This window comes from Lissotriton helveticus, chromosome 10 (assembly GCF_964261635.1).
Source record: "Lissotriton helveticus chromosome 10, aLisHel1.1, whole genome shotgun sequence".
Classification (NCBI taxonomy): Eukaryota; Metazoa; Chordata; class Amphibia; order Caudata; family Salamandridae; genus Lissotriton; species Lissotriton helveticus.
This window is the reverse complement of record NC_136071.1, coordinates 514,617,137-514,637,270: the sequence shown is the minus strand read 5'-3', so window position 1 is coordinate 514,637,270 and position 20,134 is coordinate 514,617,137. Positions and strand designations below refer to the sequence as shown.

The following is a 20,134-nucleotide window of genomic DNA, read 5'->3' as shown; positions in this document are numbered from 1 at the left end:
GCTTCAACTAGTTCCAGCGACCATGTGTGTGTTACTATGTAATCGCCCTGAAGGGCGCAGGGTCCCTTAGGTGAGCTGTCCATCATAGTGGGTCAATGGCGGGAAGACGGTGCACACCGCGAGTGTGAGGGCGGGGCTTCCATGCGAGTGCACATGCCTCATGTGTGGGTAAAAGGGCTGAGGCCGATCAGAGCAGTAGGTGAAGAGACAGAAGCTCCTGGTCACAGGAACAGCAAAGGGATTGAGCTCCTGAAAGTCAAGGATGCAAAGGCCTCTGTCCAGCATCACAGCTGATTTTCGACGGTACATTTGGGAAGAAGGCACACCTGCCTCAACGACGCTCACGATTTTTTTTGGGCAGATGAATGAGTCACTACATTTGAGCTTCAACTAGTTTCAGCGACCATGTGTGTGTTACTATGCAATCGCCCCGAGGGGTGCAGGGGTCCCTTCAGCTTCCTGGCCACAGGAACAGCACGAGGATTGCGCTCGTGAAAGTCAAGGATGCAAAGGCAACTTTTGCCCCCGGAATCCGCCGCTCGCGGATTTGCGAATGCGCGGTAAATTCGCGGGAGTTCGCTGATCGCGAATTTACCGAAAATTCGCAAAATCCGCGAGCGGAACGGATTTTGCGCCCATGCTTAGTCGCATGCTCCGAGTCCATCAGAAGCAAGCACGTCACTTGGCAGCCATCCACCTGCAGCTGCACAAGACTGCACGTAATGTGGGACAGCTCACTGACAGCATGCAAATCATGACCGCTGCTGTCCGTAAAAAAAGCCAGGTCCTGTTGTCCCAGCAGGATGTCAACCGCCACCGCCACCGCCAGCTGCTGACCCGCCTGTCAGCTTACACACGCTCCAATCATATTATCGGGAATGCCACCTCCCAACTATCGCGTCGCTCCCCAGCGATGCAGATCCAAATGGTGCAATGCTGACAGGATGTCGCTAGGGCACTGGAGCAAGTCACCACAGCAGTGCAGAGTCTGCAGGCGACAGGCCATGGGCAAGCAAGTGGTGGGGATGATGCCAGTGACGGCAATTCCAGCCACAGCAGCCTGTTGGTGCCGCTGGTGACGGTACCCCGCCGCAGCACCAGGCCCACTGCAGCCTCACGGGCTAATGCTGATGTGGAGGAAGTCGAAAGGCGACTGGGAGCGTCCACCCGGAGACGCCACTGACTCTTTGTAATGTACCTGCAGGGCAATGCTGATGATACAAGCATGCCCTCTTCACAAACATGGGGATGTATGAGTTAATACAGCTCTCATGCAATATAAAGAAAATATAATTACTTTATTGTGAAAAAAAACAATAAGATTTGATATGCACAAGTTAATCTGACTCATGTCATTATTTCATTTGTCATGCATGAGTGAAGTGTTGGGTGAGGGGAGTGGGTGCACTAGAAACAGTTCATCGTAATTTGGTTGCGGCGCCTGTGTCCTTCAGCAGGATTCTCCCCGCGTGCATGAGGCACATGTGCAGGTGGGCGGTTGTCCCCTTCCGACTCACTGCCAGAGATATCTACAGGTATCCTCCGCTTGGTAGCAATGTTGTGGAGTATTGCACACACGGCCACGATGCGGCAGCAGACCTCAGGCTGGTAATTGAGGGCCCCACCAGTCTTGTGTAGTATGCGGAATCGGCTCTTCAAAAGCCCAAATGTCCGCTCAATGCAATTTCTTGTGCGGATGTGTGCAGCATTGTAACGCCATTGCTGTGGTGTGGCAGGGTTGAGGTATGGGGTGAGGAGGTACTCACGGAGACCGTAGGCGCGGTCACCTGAATGAAAGGAGCAGAGGGTGAGTGCCTGTTATGCGCAGCTACATGGTCGCAATGTACTGTTTGTTGGCATGTGTACTTACCTAGAAGGTGCCCTTCGCCAAAGTCTCCCCTGGACAGTCGTGTGTGCATGCCGCTGTGCCGGAATATGAAGGAGTCATGTGTGCTCTAGTTTGGGATTTTTTTTTTTTTTTACTTCATGGTTACCACCTGGTTGGGGTTCTCCTTAAATTGTGCCTCGCAAATAGCGATTTTGTGATTTTTCGCAATTTACGATTTTTGATGAATTTGGTTTACGATTATTTAGCGAATTCGCAAATAAAATCGCAGTATCAATGGATTCTCGCAAATTCCGATTCGCTAAGGGGGTTCCACCTAGATTCTGCGATTTTGTTTGCGATTTCGCTAAATCGATTTTGCGATTTCGCAATTTGGTCATTTTTCTTATCATGAATTGCAGATCACTGAATTGCGATCGCAATAGCTAATTCGCAGCTATTGCGATCGCAATTTTGGTTGATGAATCTGGCTGTAAATCTTTAGTACCATAGCCATTTTTTAAGGCAAGAGAAATCTTCCACTTGCTCCCTCAGCAACAACACAGTGGAGATGTGCCACACTGAATGAAACATTTCTTAGGCAATGGCTTACAGACCTAACACGCCTGCAACCGAACTTTCAGTGGAAGTCCTTGAAAACTTGAAAATTATCCTTTGGGTACACCATGGAAGCTTTATTCATAATACAGGGAATTATAATCCACTAAATTTTACTGAGCCTGAAAACAAGGCAGGTTTTAAGATAGCTTTGTAAGACAACAGGCTGCGAGGAGGAGCTGTGTGCTCCCCTTACTTTTGCTTCTCTTAGCTCATATCTTTACCAGTTAGGTCAGCACTTCCATAACTACAGGCAGAGGAAGACCAGCTCTGTAACAGGATATGGAGGATAAAATGATTGTGGGGCTAAAATATTGTGCAAAAATATCAAGGACCAAAATATCGGTAAGGTAGGTGCATATAGGCAAGTATATATTTACTAATATGAACTCCACATCTGCATACCCTGAAGATAGACATAGTCAAGGTACTTATATGTGGAGTTAAGTAGAGTAAACCTATGCTCATCTATATGAATTTACTTTCACAATAGTCAGGTCCTCGATATTGCTGTATCAATATTTTGGCCCCACAATATTCTGCACTCGATATTTTGGTGGAATACATGGACCTATACACGCATAATAGCATCTGAAAAGCATCTTGTAATAATGTAATGCTGGTAAGAAACAGTTTAACCAAATTCAAGTAGCCCAGGCAGGAAGATTTAACAAGAGTAAGGCTCAACAAACTCTTATTTATCTGCCTATGTCAATGCAGAGTTTAGTCAAGCAGGTTGAAACCTTGGTGTTTACAATAGAAGAAGCATGTGTCACTATCCCAACTGATGAAATGCTGAAGCAGACTAATCCTATTTTATTTCCTGTTAAATTTCAGGGTCGTTTTTCTTGTTGCCTCTCTAGTACCTTGAATTTGGGTTGCTTTCTGTCCCTTTCTTTGGAACAGGGACAGTGAAACAAGGATGCACCTATCTCCGTGAAGTGAATATTCATGGGTTTACAGTGGGCCTGATATTTCAGGGCTAACACAGGTCCACTGAATGAGAAAAAGAGCACTCACCAGCCACATAGGCATTTAATCCCTCGATCTGAATCACCTGCTGTCCCAGGGTGTGCCTGCCGCTGCCCAGACCCATGGCCATTATGGCATCCGTCACCAGCACCAGCCCTGTAGGTAAGAAAGGAACACACCTTTGTCAGCAACTTCTGTTGAGGCATTTGCAAACCAAGCAATATCTATAGAGCTACATTTTGTGGGATCATGAGGAAGCCAGGGGTAATGATGGGTTTATGAGTGTGTGTACAGATACCACATGAAAAAAACATTCTTGTGTAGATGGACATGCATGGGAAAAGGGGGATAAAAGCAGTTGCACTGCCCCTTTCAGTATTTCAACATTAACATCACTTAATATCAACAGGGATGTGTGTCAACCATGTGCAAAGATTGACATATTAAGGTAAGTCAGCAATGAACTGAAAAGGACAAGTTCTAACACAAACTCCTGATAACAAATATTTCCTACTAAGGTTTCAACAGCTCCTCCCCACTGATGTGAGCTTGTGTGACCTGGATCTCAGTGCTGTTGCGTACGCGAGCACAAGTACTGACATACACACCAACAGAGTGCTCCCGTCTGACGAGCTCAGAAAGCATGAAGGATACAAACAGCAAAGGGATATTCAACACTGGCTGTGCTTGAACTGATCAGAGAATACTATGAAAGGTATGAGCAAAGTAAATGTTTTTCATTAAGTCTCCATGATCAACTTAAGGAGCACTATTGTATGCTTGCCTATGAGTCAGCCCCTTCTAATAAACTAAGAAGGGGTTCACTCCTAAAGGCTAAAATGGACAAAATATGCAACAACAAAAATATGTAATTTGAATGTAAAATATAGATTAATATTTAGGATTTGGGTATTCATAGAAAAGACACGATTATTAAATCAATATCATCTTCTTATTTTATTAAGATAACTCCCTGACTTCAAAAGATACAAAATGTATGGATAACACTATTAAAGGGGTGGAGAGTTGTAGGGTGATGGCACTCCAAAGAAATCCACAAAAAATATTATTTATATTCAAGATTAATACAGTGCTAATGAGGTAGGGAGAACTACCCTACTCTTTAATATGTGGCCACAGACAACATAATAATACACAAGCCAACCTCCAGCGCACGCTCAAGTATATGTTGTCAATAACATCAACTTAAAAAAAGCAGTAGTCTTCTTCTTTTTGTTCTCTATTGATTCTTTGTCCAGTTAGTTGTATCACTTTCTAGCCAACACGGGTTTCCACGCTGTAAAGGGAGAATATCCTGCAACTTCCTCTGGGCTAATCTTCTCTTTTGAAATCTCTTCAATCCGGTTGTAATTTTGTCCCAAGTATAATCCTCACTTTATCGTTCCTAAATCAGTCGCGCTCAATCAGTGTTTGAAAAGATTTTTCGCAGTGGGGTGCTTTGAAAATGGAGCCTATTTAAACCCGTACACAATCCAGTATGTCAGTTCTTCTGTGTTAGGATCTGTCCGCAAGTACGCTGCACACAGCGTATCCTCTTGTTTATGGATAACACATTGTATTCTTTGGATGAGACAATGTGTATAACTTTCAAATCCATGTTCTGTTGGGTATAGTTTTCTAGAACATGAATGCACCTAGAAAATGGATCACTGTCACATTTATGTTCAGTAAACCACAGTAATAACAAACTATATGTTCAGTCGGAGTTACAGCTTATAAAAAGCTAGGTCTTCATACACAGGAAACTGCAGTTTAATTTTTTTTTTAAACAACACAAAAAACAGAAAGTCCTATAACCTTATGTGATTGGGATCTGACCCCAAGAAATGATATCTTATATTACTACGGATGACACTGCACACAAACATCCAGAAAAAGGGACGAGTGAGTTGGAGAGTGATGCAGACATTTACCATTTTCCCTTAAAGATGGAAAAAACTGCACTACGCATGATGTTATTAAATTGAATGGAGAGAAGAGATCCTTCTTTGTAGTGAAAACTCTCCCATGTGGACACCTCACTGGGGCTAGAAAACCCACATTGTGCCCCTTCAGTGCCCAAGACTTCAGCCGGAAATCTAGGCTCACTTTTTGACAATCAGTAGTCTTTCTCAAAACATGACCCATGTGTTGCAGCATTAAAGTTTTCAAACCTCTCAGGACTCTTTAGGAAATGTCCCCTTTTATTCATGCTTCTTCTCGGAAAACTGCACTCCCGGCAATCATTACCTAAAGGCTGTACTGAGGTAATTCTTTATATCTTGCCCTAATGCAACATCTGCAGATTTTACAGAATGTTGTTGCTCGAGCTATCTTAAATATCCCAAAGACATGTTCAGCTAGAGCAGAACTCTAATCCTTCCTCTGGTTCCCAATAAAACAAGCATTGGCGATGTCGATTGGCCTTAACTTTACACACAAGGGAGAGAAACTGGCATTGCCAATACTTGCTTAGAGTAATCTTCCACTCTGTCTAGATCGTTGCTGATACCTCCACATTTCTGCTGCAGTAGTTCAAATGACCTCTAATCCAGAAAAAAGGTGATGATGTTTCCTACATTGCAGCAGTGCTGAGTTGGGAGCAGGACAAATGACAACTCTTCTAACAGGAAACCAAAAGCTCCTGTGGGCGGGTGAAGCACAGAAATGGAGGAAAGTCATAAATAAGAGCAAGGATGCTGAGATTTACATGAAAGCTATCCAATGTTGAGTAAAGATTGGCTTTAGTGTATTCTATATCATTAGTCTGTAGCAAGACCGCAAAAACAGATCATTTTGAAAGCACTTTGCTTTGTTCACAAGGTTATTCCCAACATTGTCCCCTTATCAATGAGGAGGAAACTTATTGACTATCTCCCATCCCTTAAATTGAGAACACCTTCCAAGTAAATTTCAGTGCTTCCTAAAAACAAGCTTTCAAGGCAAAAAGGCAGATCTCACTCCTAGTAGCTGAGCTTTGTAACTTCACTCTATTGTCAATTTGCACTAATTCTAATGGTGATAATGTTAAGAAGTAGAACAAATCCTTGCTGTCCCTAGAAATAGCTTGGCATAATCTTGCTCACATTTGTCCTTAGGACATTTGATTCCCAGTGCCAGAAAGCCCCATGAGGTAGCTGTAGCACTTTAGAAGTACTATTTCATTCTATTTAGATAATTCCCACAAGTAAAGACAACTCTGATTTGGAGAAAAAGAAGTCTAATTCTTGGAAACACAATAATATTTTGCCTTATATTCGAATTCGGAAGGTAGATGAAGAACACCTTCGCAGAAGGACGCTGTGAGATTAGTGTAGTTCTATTACTTTTATCAGCAATACCCTTTTCTCATCTGAGTTCCCAGCGTACAACCTGTGGTATGCAATGGACAGAGCTAGCCAAGCCATTGAAGGGTCATACCGGATGCCTGGCTCTGATCCGGCTTCAGATCTTCTAGCATCCTCTGGAGCAAAACAAGTCAAGATTTAAGTGGCTTCACCTGCCACCCACACACTAACCTGATTCGTCCGCGAATTTAAGACAAAGAGTTAACCTTGTATGAAAAACAGCAGAAAGAAAGGGATACCAAACTAGTGGCTGGATTTTACAATGTAAAACCAGAAAACATGGGATCAATCCTAGCTTCCAAACTTGACCAAATTGTGTGATCCTACGCAAATATCTCTCTTTTGTTTGATTTAATAGACTATAATGTGTCTCCTTGTACAATAAATATCGAGACCACCTATCGGGTGCACTTGACAGGACTCTCTTCACCAATGGCTTGGTAGTCATGGTGGCAGGAGGCATGAATGTTTCCAAGTTCAAACCAAATTCAAACTATCACTTTTAATAAATGCCTTTCCATGTAATTGTACTTATAGAGTTCTTATTTCCCCTGATGAGGCGTTGAAGATAAGAGTTTAGAAAGGATTACTTGGGAGTTCATAGTAGTGAAATCGGTTTGGGTAGGGTGACCAGGCGTCCCGGATTTGCCCGGATAGTCCAGGGTTTTCACCAGCTGTCCCTGCAGATTTCGTCAATTGTGGCGCATGTCCTGGGTTTTAGGGGAGTGGGGGAGACTGAAATCAGTTCGAGGCAGTTTTTGGGTGTTCTAAAGCAGTGCTATTAAGCAGCTGTTATAAGTAAGACATTTAATTAACAGGTAGGGTACTGGTTTTAGAAATTACATTTTATTTACTTTCTTAGTGCCTCTTCTGTGTTTCTATGTTGATAACAGCTGTCATTGTACGCCCCTCCGTTAATGTAAAATTTTAGTCCATCTTCTATTTTTGCAAAATGTGCCGGTTTTTGGTTCTCAAGATCTGGTCACCAGCATCAAATTGGTAACGCAGGTAGTCGGGAATTGGCCGATGTCCGGTGCCTAGGGGTCACCAGGGGGCCTCGTTTTGTTAAACGGCCCACAGAGACTTATTGTTTTCCACACCAGGCCAATGTAGCATCTGAGCAAGTGAAGCACCTTTCCCAGAGCGGAAAATTGAGATAATGTCATGTTAGGGTCAGAGCTGCCGAATGTGAAACTATGGAAATAGTTTTGAGTCCCAGCCTCACCGCAACATCCTGTGATTCTGGGCAAATTACTTAATTGCGCAAAGGCCTAAAATAAAAATGAATTTTGATCTTCTGTAATGTAAATGGTAGTCATATAATTGCGCCCTTTGGCCAAGTTTACACTGCATAAAACTACAATTAAAAAAATAACCTTCCGTTTGCTTATTTTTTAAGAATCTGCAAAGGCTTGAACTTAATAATGAGAGAGGATTCTTTATTCAATACTAAAAAAGTTTGTATTCCTTCTTAACGTGGCTTTTCTTCCTTTGTTTAGTTTTAGCAATCAGTTACGGATCATTGAAGAAGCTTTAGACCACATTTTAAACTGCTTTCACCTTACGTTTACTGCTCAAACTTTTAAAGTACATATCGATGGGGAGAAAATACCAGCTTTAGGTGATTTTCTTCATTTTCGTACTGGCAAGGGCATTAAAATACTGGTAATGCTGGTTAGAAAAACAGCAAAGGTGGCAAACATAGCCATATCAGGAGCTGCAAGGTGGCAAACATAGCCATATCAGGAGCTGTGGCCTTTGGGCCACTTTATTTCACTTCGCCCGTTTCTGGCTCTATGAGCTTTAAAATACATAATTTATCAAACATTTCTCTAAAAATGAGCCCGATGAAATGAAATGAGACTAGCCAAATGGTGTTTCGTGAACTGGCATGATCCAGGAATGTGGGCCACTTTTTTGGGCGTGCCCGGGCCGAATTGTGATCCCAATCCGAACCTGCAGTCCCTGCCCAAAATATCTACACTCAGTACACACTTGAACTTAGTGCACACATACTTAGAATAATCATGAACACACTGAACAACCACACTCTATACACGCACACATAGTACAAACCATCGGAATAAACATGAAAAACCATTGACATCAACACATACTCAAACACACAAACTCGTAATAAATATGAACACACTGAACATCCACACTCAGTACACGCGCATGCGTAGTACAAACCATCGGAATAAACACGAAAAACTCTGAACATCAACACACAGTAAACACTTGCACTTAGTGCATACCAGGCGCGTCCATTGGGGCGTGGGGGCGTAGCCCCCCCGCCCGCCCGCAGCCGCCCGCAGCTCCTGGCCTCGGCATTATGTAAACTGAATCAGTTCAGTTTACTTAAGTTCACAGCTCCTCGATGCGTTGATTCTGCGACGATGCTCGCAGCGACGTGATGCGGTCCGCAAGCAAGCGGTGCGGCGTTCTCACCCAGCGACAACAGGCTCTGCGACGACTCTCGCAGCGATGTTCGATTCTCCCGCACCGGTCTGGTGCGTCCCGCAAACGAAGGATGCGACGTCGCTGCGACGATCTCGACCTCCGTAGCGGCAGGCAACTTCTCGCACTGTCGGGGATGCGCTCCGCAAGTGAGCGATGCGACACTTTTCAGTTTCAAAAGTCACTCAAGCTTAGTTTCAAGCTTCCCAGCTCAGGTACAACTTCCAGAGGCCCCACAACTGGATCAAGCACTCTAGGAAGGACAGAACTCTCTCAGCAGATTTCAGGGAAGCTTGGGGTGAAGTCCTTTTGTTCCTGGGACTTCAAAACAGGGAGCCAGCTCTACTCAGGCCCTTGGAGATTCCTTCAAGACAGGGGACACAGCTCAGCCGCAAAGTTCTTCCCCTCTCCTTGGCAGCAAAGCAACAGGTCAGTCCAGCAGAGCAACAGCAGGACAATCTTCCTTCTTCAGTTTCAGCTTTCTCCTTGGCAGAGGTTCCTTCTTGATTTCCAGGATGATCTAATTTTCTGTTGTCAGGGGTCCTGTACTTATACCCCTAAAGTCTTTGTTCTCTTGGTGCATGTGGGCCCTGAGCCCGGTCTGAACCAGTTCTGGGTAGATCCTGAGCACTTTGTTTTGCTGGCTGCATCTTTCCTTTCAGAGTGAGGGGCAGGGTCCTCAGCCGCCCAGCAGGGGGGTGGAGCCAGCATTGTGGAAGGCAGGCACAGCCCTATTCAGCCCAGGTGCTAACTCCTCCCACCACTCCAGTTGCAAATGCAGTCATTCGGCCTAGGGCTGACTCATCCAGCCTCCTGGGGAATTCCCCAGCCCCTGTCACTCTCAAACCAGACAGTCAATACACAAACAGGCCCAGGCACACAGAAAGGTCAGACAAGAGAACAGCAACTTTCTAAAAGTGCTGTTCTCAAACACAGGATTTAAAAACAACCTTTCCTAAAAGATGTGTTATTAAATTCTGAGTTCAGGGATACTAGATACTTATGTCCTATCTTGTTCCTATGGGAAGAAATGCTGTTAACCACTGTAGCCAGCATCCCCCATGTTAACCTATAGAGCAAGATAGCCTTACAGTGGTGAAAAACGAAAATGGCTGCCATTCACTACCAGAGCATGTCACCTGCACTAGTACATGCTCTACCTTTTACATACACTGCACCCTGCCCAGGGGGGTACCTTGGGCCTTCCATAGGGGTGACTGATGTGCACAAAAAGGGAAGGGTTAGGCCTGGTCAGTGGGGACACTGACCAGGAGGACATGGCAGTTCTAAACTGCCCATAGGCACTGCAGTGGCAGGCCTGAGACATCATTTTAGGGCTACTCCTGTGGGTGGCACAATCAGTGCTGCAGGCCCACTAGTAGCATTTGTCATCACCAGCCCTGGCACACCCAGTGCACTTTACTAGGGACTTCGTGGTGATACAAATATGCCAAACATGTATATCCAATCAGAATAACAATTTACACAGAGAGCATATGCACTTTAGCACTGATCAGCAGTGGTAAAGTGCGCAGAGTCCTATTGCCAACAGCCACGGGTCAGGAAAAATAAGGGAGGAAGAAGCAAAAAGTTTGGGGATGACCCTGCAAGAAGGGCCAGTTCCAACACAACCCCCTTCCAGCCTAAAGCCAGGGTAGACCAAACGATACCTCGATGAGATTCCCTGCTTAAGGCGATAGAACACGGAAACTGGCCCACACAGCAGGGCAGATACTCTCAGAGTCCACCATGCCAATCCATGTGGAAACCTTCTCTTCACCTGTGGACACCACCTGTACAGCACCTAACCTTAATTTACTCACAGGTGTGTCCCAACAGACCGACAGCAAGCCACAGTGACCACCAACAGTGATCAGGGATGAGACCCAGGCCTCATGCCTCTCATGGCTCTCAAACCCCTGTGGCATCAGACGGTGGGGGGCAGTAGCCCCAGGTGCTTGGCACCCTTTGTCCACTCCCTCTCTTGTCAGGTCAGGTCTGACATCCTGGCACTGACCCACCAGTCCCGGACCAGTATCCGGCGGCTGGACAAGAGGCTGAGGTGGGCTTCCCCACACCAGGTCCTCCTCTTCCTTGGGGGCTCTGTACCCTCCCACCTGGAGCGGTACCCCCTTCTAGAATAGCCAGGGCACCTATGGCAGGTGTCCCGCACCATTCATCCACCAGTTCAGGGGTGCTATCCTGCAACTGGTTTTCCAGGTCAGGAGGGATACCCCGGGCCTGGCCCTCAAACCTAGGCTCCCAAGCCTCCAGGTCAGACAACACCTGAACCTGGCTTCCCCACCTAGGGTTTAACCCCTCAGGTTGTACCGGGGTCAGAGGCGAGGACTTCCTCCCTCTGTACCCCCTTCCAGACCGCTGCACCCTCCCTACTGGAGGGGTACCTCTGGGAACCATATTGGTCAGGACACTGGTTACAGATGTCCTTCCTTCCAGGTCAGGCAAATCCTGAACCTGGTCTCCCAACCCAGGGACCAAAACCTGCGGTTGTGCATTTGCCTGGCACGCCAGGACTTCTGGGGACTCACATAGTACCCCCTTGAGGGTGACACACAACTCATATGTCCTGTGACAGTCTGCCTGGCGCAGATCTCCCGACCCCTGTCCACCTGACAGCGCGGGGAGATCCCCCAGGACAGAAGTGAGGTCACCATGGTCACTCACTGGGGACTCAGCCCTTCTGACTGGTCCCTGACCCACTGGTTCTCCCACGGGGGAATCCTTCCCCCTTTCACCCCTCAGTCTGGACTTCTGTACCCTCCCAAGTGGAGCGGCACTGCCAGACACCAGAACTGATGGAGGCCTGGTTACAGGCACTCCCCGTTCCCCAGACACTAGGAGATCCTCCTCAAATGGCCTACAAGTACAGTCTAGGTCCCCAACCTGGTGTTCCCCTAAGGAACCCTCCAGGCCCTGAGACTGGGTTTCGGGCACCATGAGACACACCGTCCCACACTCATTCCTTCTCCACTGAGACCGGACATGAGCCCCTACACCCCTCACACTACACTGGGACCTACCTGGGCTACACTGAACCGCTTCCACCTCACAGGTCTGGAAGATATCTAAGCCACTCCTTTTGGGATCACTCCCCAATGCCTCCTCAGACTCTCTGGAATCCACCAAAAGGTCTGCCTCCAACGCAAGCTCTCTGGGATCAGAGAACTCACACTCCACCGGGTGTTGGCATAGCTCTGGAAAACAGGGACTTAAAATATGCTCTCCAACAAATGAATCACACAGCCCCCCACAGTTGTTAACCAAGCTACCCTTTGCCTCACCCTCCAGTGCCTCACACAAGTACCCCACACCACTCTCCTGAGACTGGCAAGACAGTATCTGACTGTCTCTGTCACACAACCCACACTCTTCTGGCTGGTCTTCACACACACACACCAAGGTTTCTACCATGTGGGAACCCCTCTCCCTGTACCTCTCATCTAGAGTCAGTAGAGTGTCCCTCCCACCACTAGGAATATGGTCCCCTGTGCCAGTCCCCCAATATACTTCAGGGACACTGCACTCCACTGGAACTACATCATAAACCTGAACCCCCTGGTGTATGTCGACCCCCTCCCTCAAGTCAGGTGCCACATCTCTGGGTGTTTGTACCTCTCTCTCCGCACTAGTTATCATAATCATGCTGCCACCATCTGAGCTGGACTCCACCTCCAACTGAGCAAAGCTCCTTCCTTGAGCGTCCCATTTTTCTTTCTGGGCTAAGGCCCACCGGATCATACCTTCCTTGCTTAGCCGGTCTAATTCTCTGCACCTTTGCTCAGTAGCAAGGAGCCACTCATCTTTCTCTTCCTCACAGTCAGAGAAGTCCTCCTCCTCAGAATCATCTGCTAATGTTGCTTCCCAAATTCTGGCCTCATGGGAATACAGGCATGCCTCAAGATCCCTCCTTGTGGAACCTTTCTCCATGGGCAGCCCCCTCTTCTTGCAAAAGGCTTTTATCTCCTCTTCTGTGTAGATGCACAGGTGGAAAAAGTTGACTTCCATTTTGGCAGGATTTTACAGGTGCAACACTAGCCAGAGTCTCAATATCCAAAAATACTTCCAGGAGGACACCGGAAAAAACAAACAGTATGTGGTGGCGTAGTGGTCTGCACTCACTAGTGATGTACACCAATTACTGTGGGTCAAGTACAAATACAAGTTCAAATCCCACCGCCTGACCACCAATGTTAGATCTGGGGGTCTCTAGTTGGCAGAGGTAGGTACCACTGTCCAAATAGGGACCCTTGCTTCTAGTCAGGGCAAGGAGATAACCCTCTGAGATAACCCCTGCTCACCCTCTAGGTAGCTTGGCACGAGCAGTCTAGGCTAACCAGAGGCAATGCGTAAAGTATTTGTACCAACACTCACAGTAACACAGTGAAAACACCACAAACTGACTCCACAACAGTTTAGAAAAATAAAGGTATTTTTAATCTAAACTACACAAGACCAAAACGACAAAAATCCAACATACACAGTTCAAGAATATGGTTTCAAAAGAGTTCTTAAGGTTGCGTTAGAATTCTCTACGTTGCGATAGAATTCTCTACTGATGCGTGAAAAGTTCACAGTTGCGTCACGTTTACTCACAGTACCTTTTAGTTGCAACAAAGTTCCAAGAGCAGAAGCTGGTGCGGTGGAAAACAAGCGATGCGTTGCTCCTGAGACCCTGGGGAGGCGATGCGACAGCCCCGCTGCAGCAGCGGGCGTGTTGCGACGAATCCGGTCTGTATGGGGAGGAAGGCCACTTGTATGGATTCCGGTGCGTAGGTTCCGTAGGAAGTCTGCTCTCGCAAAGGCACGATGCGACGATCTCGTAGGGGCTGCGACGATCTCCGGGGCGACGATGCGCGGTCCAGCGGGGATCCTCTCTCTCGCAGCTCCTCGATGCGTTGATTCTGCGACGATGCTCGCAGCGACGTGATGCGGTCCGCAAGCAAGCGGTGCGGCGTTCTCACCCAGCGACAACAGGCTCTGCGACGACTCTCGCAGCGATGTTCGATTCTCCCGCACCGGTCTGGTGCGTCCCGCAAACGAAGGATGCGACGTCTCTGGCAGCGGCGTCAGGCGCTGCGACGATCTCGACCTCCGTAGCGGCGGGCAACTTCTCGCACTGTCGGGGATGCGCTCCGCAAGCGAGCGATGCGACACTTTTCAGTTTCAAAAGTCACTCAAGCTTAGTTTCAAGCTTCCCAGCTCAGGTACAACTTCCAGAGGCCCCACAACTGGATAAAGCACTCTAGGAAGGACAGAACTCTCTCAGCAGAGTTCAGGGAAGCTGGGGGTGAAGTCCTTTTGTTCCTGGGATTTCAAAACAGGGAGCCAGCTCTACTCAGGCCCTTGGAGATTCCTTCAAGACAGGGGACACAGCTCAGCCGCAAAGTCCTTCCCCTCTCCTTGGCAGCAAAGCAACAGGTCAGTCCAGCAGAGCAACAGCAGGACAATCTTCCTTCTTCAGTTTCAGCTTTCTCCTTGGCAGAGGTTCCTTCTTGATTTCCAGGATGATCTAATTTTCTGTTGTCAGGGGTCCTGTACTTATACCCCTAAAGTCTTTGTTCTCTTGGTGCATGTGGGCCCTGAGCCCGGTCTGAACCAGTTCTGGGTGGATCCTGAGCACTTTGTTTTGCTGGCTGCATCTTTCCTTTCAGAGTGAGGGGCAGGGTCCTCAGCCGCCCAGCATGGGGGTGGAGCCAGCATTGTGGAAGGCAGGCACAGCCCTATTCAGCCCAGGTGCTAACTCCTCCCACCACTCCAGTTGCAAATGCAGTCATTCGGCCTAGGGCTGACTCATCCAGCCTCCTGGGGAATTCCCCAGCCCCTGTCACTCTCAAACCAGACAGTCAATACACAAACAGGCCCAGGCACACAGAAGGGTCAGACAAGAGAACAGCAACTTTCTAAAAGTGCTGTTCTCAAACACAGGATTTAAAAACAACCTTTCCTAAAAGATGTGTTATTAAATTCTGAGTTCAGGGATACTAGATACTTATGTCCTATCTTGTTCCTATGGGAAGAAATGCTGTTAACCACTGTAGCCAGCATCCCCCATGTTAACCTATAGAGCAAGATAGCCTTACAGTGGTGAAAAACGAAAATGGCTGCCATTCACTACCAGAGCATGTCACCTGCACTAGTACATGCTCTACCTTTTACATACACTGCACCCTGCCCAGGGGGGTACCTTGGGCCTTCCATAGGGGTGACTGATGTGCACAAAAAGGGAAGGGTTAGGCCTGGTCAGTGGGGACACTGACCAGGAGGACATGGCAGTTCTAAACTGCCCATAGGCACTGCAGTGGCAGGCCTGAGACATCATTTTAGGGCTACTCCTGTGGGTGGCACAATCAGTGCTGCAGGCCCACTAGTAGCATTTGTCATCACCAGCCCTGGCACACCCAGTGCACTTTACTAGGGACTTCATGGTGATACAAATATGCCAAACATGTATATCCAATCAGAATAACAATTTACACAGAGAGCATATGCACTTTAGCACTGATCAGCAGTGGTAAAGTGCGCAGAGTCCTATTGCCAACAGCCACGGGTCAGGAAAAATAAGGGAGGAAGAAGCAAAAAGTTTGGGGATGACCCTGCAAGAAGGGCCAGTTCCAACAAACCCCCCCTGCCATGTGCCACCTACCCCCGCGCAAACCCCCCCCCTCTCTCCCCCCGAGCCGCGACTGTGGCGGCCAATCATTATGGACAACGCTCCAGCTGACACCAGGCATTCTCTCTTATAATCTCCCTGTCTGCGCGCGGGAGGACATTGAAGCTATCCGTCCTCCTACTTTGTGCTTGAAATGTAAAGAATAGGTAAGGAGTTCCAGCCTCACTGGAATATACCATTGTTGAACGGACTGCCCAGCGAAACATAGCCTAATCTAAACCGGCGGCAACGCAGATCTCTACTGGCTACATTAGACAGGGAGGGGGTGGGGGCTAATGGAAAGAGCGGAGTTATGGACTAGAGAGCGCAAAATAATCAAAGCATTTAAAATTATTAAAAAATAAAGTACTTTAAAGAAACGCTGTGCCTTATAGTCCAAAAACATGGCGTATTATCATACCATTGTCTAACCAGTTTATCAATCGTACTAATGCCTCATTGTACAGTGATAGAGGCATTTCATGTGTTGTAAATTGGCAAAGCTTCAAATCGCTCCTAATTGATGTTAACATTATTTCAGCAGAATACTCGTGTTAGCCTTTTTAGTGTCCAAAAGTTGCAAGTATGCTACGCCAAGTTTCGGAGGAAAACCCTAGGGGTGAACATATTTCACTGGTGCATGTGCGCCAATCCACGAATAAGGTCTCAGACAGACTGCAGATTTCAACAGCAGCATGAAAAATACATTCTTGCGATAAGTTGGAAGAGGAGGAGGGAGACAGACTGAGGAGGGCAGAGGCTTGAGGGTGGAGAGGGGAGAGACTGAGAGGGTGCGGGGCCTCGGAGGTGGAAGAGAGAGAGAGGCTGAGACTTGAAGATGGAGAGAGAGAGACTGGAGGGAGAGTGGACTGCACTGCATACATACACACATACACACACACACACACTCTTTTAATTCACACTACTATACACACAGTACAAACCATCGGAATCAACATCATGTCACCAGGGCTGCAAGTGGAAGCTTCTTCAATATTATATACAAGCCATAGTGGCTTCTTATTTATCTTTTGCAACTAACAACCATTACAAAGCCAATAGTCCTAACTTGTTGTAGGTATCATGTTTCGTGTTGTATCAAATATCTGGATGCAATGACAGAAACAGCTAACTAGAAGCTGGGCGGCACACTATGCTAAACACCGATTTTTAGCTTACATGTTTTCAGCCACGCCCTTAATTACATTAGCCACGCCCCTTTATGAGCCCCCCAATATACACACACACACACCCGACCTTCCCCCGCTACCACCATGAAAACACTGAACATCCACACCCAATACACGCGCTTGCATAGTAGTAGGACAAACCATCGGAATAAACATAAACACTCCATGTAAACTATAATTCGGCAGCAGCCTCTTCCAGTTGATACTACTTTGATTGGTAGGAAGCAGATGGAATTGGGGTATTTTGGGAGGTAAAGAAATTAAGGGTCAGTCGAATTTCGGGATTTTAAAGTCCGTTTCAGTTCCGTTTTTAGGGTTCATTCACTCACCTTCGTCCCCTTGTCCGTCACCGACGATCGCTTTCATTTGGGGCCCACACCCCCCATGGTCAGCTGGCCTCTGTGTCTCCAGCCCCCCAACAGTGATCCTTCCTGTTTAGCCTCCTTGCGAGAAATGCCGCAGCTCCCGCCGCGTTACAAGCCTTTTATAGAAGGATGCGTCGTCACAGTGGAGACCTCTCCACATGTCACTATGACATCACGAACCTGTGGGTGATTCCATGTGTTTCTGCGCTGGAGGTTCAAGCACTGTAAGGCATGGGTAAAAAGAACCGGTCTCTTGGTGGGATTAGCCATTACGGTACTAACTCGGATCCAGCCGTGAACCTACAAAGAAGACCCGTTTGTACCTCACATTCTGCATCAAAAATGTTCTGTTTCTCGCTGAGCCGGTGGCGGCCTCCCCTATGCAGGCTCCCTTAGCTTCATGAATCCTGGGTCTCAGTGACATCAAAGTGAAGCGCCTATGACATTCGTTACCAATGTTCCTTTCACAGAGTTCGGATTCTAGGGCTGCTGTGTAATGACTTATGCAACAAATACATGGTTCACTTGGTGGGGCGGGGGGGGGGGGGGCGTGAGAGACAAATGGAAGGTCAACTGTATTGATCGAAGTCCAACCAAATACCACATCGAATTAGAATGCAAAAAGAAATTTTTATCAAAAACATAAGAGCAAGTCCTATTGACATATAGTCACAGCACTCGATATATGCATAGAACGTAACGATGCAAGTAATTGAAACAAGGGGCGAAAGAACCCAAAACTCAGAATGTTAGTTTAAAACCAAACAATGGACCTTGATCTCTCCTTATGGTGGGCAGGGGACTTTAAGCGTACTGGAGGGGGGCCCTGGATGGACCCTCCCCAGAGACCGCGCAAAGCTGTGACGGGCGAACTCTGACAGATCATGGAGGATATAGGCTGTGAAGATGTGTGGTGAGCCTTGAACCTGGGCGCCAAATATTTTTCCTGTGTCCAGACGTCTGAAGTAATTTCGAGTCTCCAAGGCTCTGACAACTTGTGTACGGGATGTGCAATATGAGCAGGTTCTTCTCAAATCACTCCTCTTATTCTTAAGTACACTAGAGAGTTGTTGTTGTACTACTTTATTCGATATTTACATATCATAAAAGTACAAACAATACAAACATAAATACACATATTTAAAACTCTACTTATTCATACATTTCATACCAGAAAAAGATAAAAATCAGAGTATTTACATTTAAAACAAGAGGTTTCAGTAGTACATTAGCAGGAGTCGGTATATACATTAGTTTTACAGCTCATACTTTCTCATGTCTTAAGCCAATAACCTGGCACGGATGAACCACGCGCTGGCTAAATATTTAGCGACCCCGCATACAACTAACATAGCTGTGACATCTGAGAGTTGTGGCTAGCTAGTATTCCCGCCTAGCATGTGGCTGCGGAGACATTTGGTGAGCCTACTTTCCGGCAGGAGATGGGGGCGGTTATAGACGCCTACATGGATCCTAACTGCAAGTTGACAGAGCATAGAGGGATGGAGTGGAAGGCCCTTCAGGTGGTCTTAAGGGGAGCATACCTGGGAACCATCTATGGGACCCATAAGCACTTAAAAAATAATCTGTAAAGAGTGGAGGCATGGCTGACGGCCCTACAGAGGGAGGACAGCAAGACCTCCTAGCAGCCCAACGAGACGTGGATGAGACTTTGGATGCTTGCCATAGATTTGCCCACACTGACTACAACCAGGGGAACAAATCGGGCCACATGCTTGCATGGTTGTTGAAGTGGGAAAGCACCTCGTCCGTTGTCCTCACTCTGATGTATGTGGACGGGACACAGATGGTGATCCAACAAGCTAAAAATGGGGCTTGGTAAACTACTTGAGTGGGGTGTACAAATGGCATCAGGAGCTGCAGGTGGCGCAGTACAAGAATTCTTGGAAGGCTGAGCGATACCAATGGTCTCCCGGGTTCAGGCGCAGGACTTTGATAGAGAACTTCACCTGGAGGAGATGGCGGGGGTGATAACTGGCATTTCTCTGGGTAAAACACTGGGAACTGATAGGCTCCCTCCAGATTTTCATTCACTGTTGGGGGCCAACATGTGGACCGACTGCTGGAGGTTTATAATGAGGCCAGGCAGGTCAGTAGATTTCATGCCTCAATGAGGAAAACCACTATCATAAAGGTGCAGAAACTTGTCCATGCCGCAGAGGCCTTGGGGGTCTTACCGACCCCTGTTTATGCTTAATGCGAACACTAATATACTTGCCAAAGTTCTTGCGAATAGGCTAATCCAGGTGGTGGTGACATTGGTGCATGAGGACCAGTGCTGGTTTATCCTGGGTGAGAAGTACCCACATAAATGTGCTACAGCTCTGTCAGGTGCTGCACGAAACTGAGGGCAGGGATGTGGAGGGGGTGCTAGTGGCCTTAGATATTAAAAAGGTATTGGATACCTTGGATGCAGCCTTTATACTGGCAGTACTGGAGAGAATGGGCTTTGGTCCACAGTTTCGCGGATGGCTGTACTTGCTATACACTGGCCCAGTAGCCAGGGTGTGCTCTGGGGACTTGCTTTCTAGCAGCTGGTCAGTATAGGGAGGAACAAGACAGGTGTGTCCTTTGTCTCCGTTGTTATTAGCATTCCCAGCTGTGGAACGTGTTGGGGCATTGGGGACTTCAGCTGGGAACAACCAACCACGTGGTGTCCATGTAAG

At 47.2% G+C, this 20,134-nt stretch overlaps 1 protein-coding gene across 2 annotated transcripts in view; it reads right to left on the bottom strand.

Moving 5' to 3' along the window:
- AMDHD2 (amidohydrolase domain containing 2) overlaps positions 1-20,134 on the bottom strand; it is a 403,548-nt gene that overhangs the window by 136,715 nt on the left and 246,699 nt on the right. For both annotated transcript variants that reach the window (XM_078663025.1, XM_078663026.1), the window contains one exon: positions 3,464-3,571. In XM_078663025.1, coding sequence (XP_078519151.1) covers positions 3,464-3,571 — 108 coding nt within the window. The remainder of the gene's footprint in view (positions 1-3,463; positions 3,572-20,134) is intronic.